The sequence below is a fragment of the Enhydra lutris genome, unplaced genomic scaffold, assembly GCF_002288905.1.
Source record: "Enhydra lutris kenyoni isolate GAN:26980312 unplaced genomic scaffold, ASM228890v2 scaffoldscaffold21, whole genome shotgun sequence".
NCBI classification, from domain to species: domain Eukaryota; kingdom Metazoa; phylum Chordata; class Mammalia; order Carnivora; family Mustelidae; genus Enhydra; species Enhydra lutris.
In genome coordinates, this window is record NW_019154105.1 from 8349179 (window position 1) to 8354241 (window position 5063).

General features: G+C 40.1%; 1 protein-coding gene across 1 annotated transcript in view; it reads right to left on the minus strand.

The window, feature by feature from the left end:
* Positions 1-4547, minus strand: part of LOC111149369 (epiregulin) — a 5504-nt gene extending 957 nt beyond the window's left edge. The window contains exons 1-3 of the mRNA XM_022506387.1: positions 4459-4547; positions 1300-1423; positions 542-691 (exon numbers count right to left, since the gene is read on the minus strand). Coding sequence (XP_022362095.1) covers positions 542-691; positions 1300-1400 — 251 coding nt within the window. The 5' untranslated portion in view covers positions 1401-1423; positions 4459-4547. The remainder of the gene's footprint in view (positions 1-541; positions 692-1299; positions 1424-4458) is intronic.
* Between the last annotated feature and the right edge of the window lie 516 nt (positions 4548-5063).

Genomic DNA, 5063 nt, shown 5'->3' on the forward strand with positions numbered 1-5063 from the left:
TTTCTTTCTTTCTTTCTTTCTTTCTTTCTTTCTTTCTTTCTTTCTTTCTTTCCTTCTTTCTTGTTTCTTTTTCCTCCTTCCTTCCCTCTTTTCTTCCTTTCCTCCTTCTTTCTTTCTCAAAAATCAGTATTTCTGGGGCACTTGGGTGGCTCAGTTGGTTAAGCGTCTGCCTTTGGCTCAGGTCCCAAGATCAAGCATCATGTTGCTCAGCAGGGAGCCTGCTTCTCCTTCTCCCTCTGCCCCTCCCTCTACTTGTGATCTCTCTCTCACTCCTCTTGCTCTGCTCTCTATCTCAAAAAATAAATAAATAAATAAATAATAAAAATAAAGAGAAAGAAAAAGAAAAAGAAAAAAAGAAATAGCAGAGCTAATAGTAGAGTTAAATCCATACGTTCTACCACTAAAACTTCTTCGTAAATATCATCATTGCAGAGTCTACCTTATCCTCCAAATCATACTTTGTTCATAGTTTTACCCAGTTTGTAAGTCTGTATTGTTTAAAAATAGTCTATAGAAGCAGGTTGCAAAAATCCCGGCTTACCATCTGCAGAAGTAGTAGATGGAACCGGCGACTATGACAAGAAACAAGATAATGAGAATCACAGTCAACACCACGTATTCTTTGCTCAAGGGCTTTTGGACGGTTAAAAAGAAGTGCTCGCATCGGACACCAGTGTACCCCACTTCACACCTAAAGGAAAATACAAGAAAAAGATCAGTTGCTTAAAAAAGGAATTATTATTATGAATTAGTTGTCTAAGAAGTAATCTCACACTGTCATGCAAGAAATCAACAAGATTTGCCAGAAGCTGGAGGCAGGAATCCAAGTACTGACCCTACAGGAGGGCCAACATTGATAAAAAGCGCCTCACGCTCAAAGCTCAACCCTGGGGTTAACAGGACAGGCTGGCTGAGGACCTCCATTGGTGTTTGTAAAGTTTGTAGGTGGGAGGTGCTTTATGTCTAAATCAGTGCAATTAACTCATAAAACAGGGCTGAGGTAGAGGTCCAGTGGAACCGCCATCGCGGCAAGTATGAGAAAGAGCCACCCACGCCTTCCCCACTCTGCAACCCTGAAGTGTCTGTATGATTTGAGAGCTACTGTTTGTTCCGTACCTTTAAAAAACTCACTTAATGAAGTTCCTAATAGCTTGTATAACTGCCTGCTAATAGTATGTATAGACATCGGCCCATGGAAATAGAGGTCAACGTCAAAAACTAAAAAAAGTAAAAAATTAAAAACCTAGAATATAAGTTAAAAAAAAACACGCTGTTTTTTGTTTGGTTTTGGCGTCTTACCTGCAGTAATTCTGACCCATGTCCACCAGGTAGATGCACTGTCCATGCAAACAGTAGCCGTTCATGTCGGAGTCACACTTAGTTATTGACACTTGAGCCATACGTGGGTTGTCTTCTACATGAACTGTGAAGGAAATGGAAAGCTGGATATATTTTGTGGCTTCCTTTAAAGCATTCATCCCCCTTTCTTATAATAAACACTAAACTACTGTAGCAAAGCACGTTAGGTGCCAATCAGCTGAAGAGAAATTTTAGGAGTAGGAAGTCCCTGTAGTTATCACATTCTCTATACCAATAAACAAACATTTGGCCCCTAAGGAAAATGTCCAACAGACTAAATAAACAAAGTAAGACCTGGGGATTTAATTCACAAATGAGAATCTTGAAGGTTAGAAAAGGCAATTTTAAGACACACAAAAATCATTATCCTCCACACTTGTTCACTTAACCCAAGTTTGCCTGATTTTTTTCAAATCTCAAAATAAGTGTGTTGTTCATTATTCCAAAAGCTATTGCAAACTGAATCCATTAATTAATTCAAGAGAGCAAAATTCTACAATGGGTTTTAAGCTAGGAAGGCATGTTTTAATGTGCATTCCCAAATTTTTTTTAAATATTTTATTTATTTGACAGAGAGAGAGAGAGATCACAAGTAAGCAGAGAGACAGGCAGAGAGGGGGTGGAGGGAAGCAGGCTCCCCGAGAGCGGAGAGCCCGATGTGGGGCTCAATCCCAGGACTACTGAACCAAAGGCAGAGGCTTAACCCACTGAGCCACCCAGGAGCCCCCGCATTCCCAAATTTTTAAGGCTACTGTCAAAGACACCAATCAAAGCCTCCCCAACGTCTGTAACCACAAGATCTGAACTACGCAAATCTTGACTTACAGGTGTCTGGGATAGACAAATACAATAATGAAAACAGGAGCCTCATTAGAAATAGTGTTGCAACCTATATGTAAAATTCACTTTAGGATGATTTGGTCACTAAAATGTGAAGGATGTTTATGAAATAATCAAACAATAGCATTTTGATTGTAATACTCCTGCTCCAACAAACAAACAAAACAACAACAACAACAAAAAGGAAGGACTCAGACCAAACTTCTAGAGAGCCCAATGATGAAGGAGGACAAGAGAACAAAAATACTATTTTGAGGGGGGAGGGTACATACACCCCGATGTTTATAGCAGCATTATCTACAATAGCCAACCTATGGAAACTGCCCAAGTGTCCTGAGGAATGGACAAAGTGGGATGACAAACTAAGGAATGGACAAAGAAGTGGTATATACATATGTATACATGGGTATGTATATAATGGAATGAAATCTTGCCATTTGCAATGACGTGGATGGAGCCGGAGAGCATTACGCCAAATGAAATAAGACAGAGAAAGACAAATACTATATGATTTCACTCATATGTGGAATTTAAGAAACAAATGAGTAAAAGGTAAAAAGAGAGAGAAAGAGATAAGTCAAGACAGACTCATAACTCTGGAGAACAAACTGATGGCTACCAGAGGGGAGATGGTAGGAGGTGACATAGGTGGTGGGGATCAAGGAGTGCACTTGTGATGAGCACCGAGTTATGTATGAAGTGCTGAATCACTATTTTGTACACTAGAAACTAATAGTACATTATATGTGAACCAACTGGAAGTTAAATAAAACTAAAAAAAACAAAAAACAAAAACAAAAAACCTAAATAGTGGAGTCATAACACAAAGGAGGACAAGAGAGAAGGTGAAATTGTTGTGGGAAATAGGCTGGTTCCTCAGGACAACCCTCGACTCCATACTCAGATGGGATCTAAAGTAGATCTCCTCTTCCAGTCCGGTCCATGTTGCTACAAAAGTTGGGGATTCATCCTTTCTGATGGAGGCATAATACTCCATAGTGTATATGGACCACATCTTCCTTATCCATTCGTCCATTGAAGGGCATCTTGGTTCTTTCCACAGTTTGGCGACCGTGGCCATTGTTGCTATAAACATCGGGGTACAGATGGCCCTTCTTTTCACTACATCTGTATCTTTGGGGTAAATACCCAGTAGTGCAATTGCAGGGTCATAGGGAAGCTCTATTTTTAATTTCTTGAGGAATCTCCACACTGTTCTACAAAGTGGCTGCACCAACTTGCATTCCCACCAACAGTATGAGAGGGTTCCCCTTTCTCCACATCCTCTCCAACACACGTTGTTTCCTATCTTGCTAATTGTGGCCATTCTAAGTGGTGTAAGGTGGTATCTCAATGTGGTTTTAATTCGAATCTCCCTGATGGCTAGTGATGATGAACATTATGCTGAGTGAAATAAGTCAAGCAGAGAGAGTCAATTACCAGATGGTCTTGATTATTTGTGGAGCATAACAAATAACACGGAGGACATGGGGAGATGGAGAGGAGAAGGGAGTTGAGGGAAATTGGAGGGGGAGATGAACCATGAGAGACTATGGACTCTGAAAAACAATCTGAGGGTTTTGAAGTGGTGGGGGTGGGAGGTTGGGGGTGGGTATTACAGAGGTCACGTATTGCATGGAGCACTGGGTGTGGTGCATAAACAATGAATTCTGTTACACTGAAAAGAAATTTTTTAAAAAATAAATAAATAAAGTAGATCTCCTGGACCACATCCAGAGTCCTTGGGAGTCCTGGAGGGAACCAGACCGCGCATCACTTCTCTTTGTATTCTATGCCTACACACGGTGGTTGACAGGTATTAAGTACTCCGTAAATATTTTCTGAATGAATGTTGTAACTAGAAAGAAAGGGCATCATTTGTCCCTTTTATAAAAAATAACAAAATATATTGATTATCTACTGAGTACAAAGTTTAAATTTTCCCATTTTTGCCCGGGATCCAACCTCTAACAATGGTTTCACAGCAAAGCCAAATGAAATCAGAATCTTATTTGATTGTTTCCTATCTCCTTAAGATCCAATTTTTCTATATAACAAGATGCCCAGTCCCTCTCCCACCAGTTAGTCTTTTATATAAAATTTCCAGACCACTAGTTCATAAGGGCATTAAAAAAATGATTCTAACCTAGCAGTTATCCCCCCCCCTTTCTTCTACGCTATCACATATCCGTCCTCTTTGAGTACATTTCTGTTACAAATGCGTGATGTGCTGATGCCCTCTGGCAAAGCTGGGCTTACCTAATGCTGTGCAGTTATCTTCAGATTCTCCCGGGATGCAGGAAGGAATCACCGTGGTGCCCAGAACTGCTTGGAGAAGATGGAGACCTATTTATTGGGGAGGAAACCAAATATATAAACAGTGCTTCAAAGAAAGAAACCCTGATCCGATTTCCAGATAACCACAGTACTCTAGGGTCATTTTAATTATTTTAAGAATTCAAATTTGATTCATCAAAACCATAAAAGAAACTAATTCATGAAAACAGGCACATCACTGAAAATAAATGAGCCCCTGGCTCCCTGTCCAAGGGTGAAAAACTTGGCATGGCATTCCTGGTTACAGGGCTGACCTGCTCTAAATGTCAAAGACCTGATTGTGAAGTTTTATTTCCTAAGAAGCTTAGCAATTGAAATTGGAGAATTTTCACTATTTTCCTCCACGGAGTGTTCAGAGCAATGCTCCAAGGTAGAACCTATCAACAAAAGAAGGCTCCAATGAAACTCGGGTCCTATTTCCGGTGACAACAAAACAAGACTCTCAAACTTAGATATGTTCCTTGTTGATCTAAGTGCCTACATTACTCTTTGCATGGTACTATGTGCAAAAGTAGGTGTTAATTGAT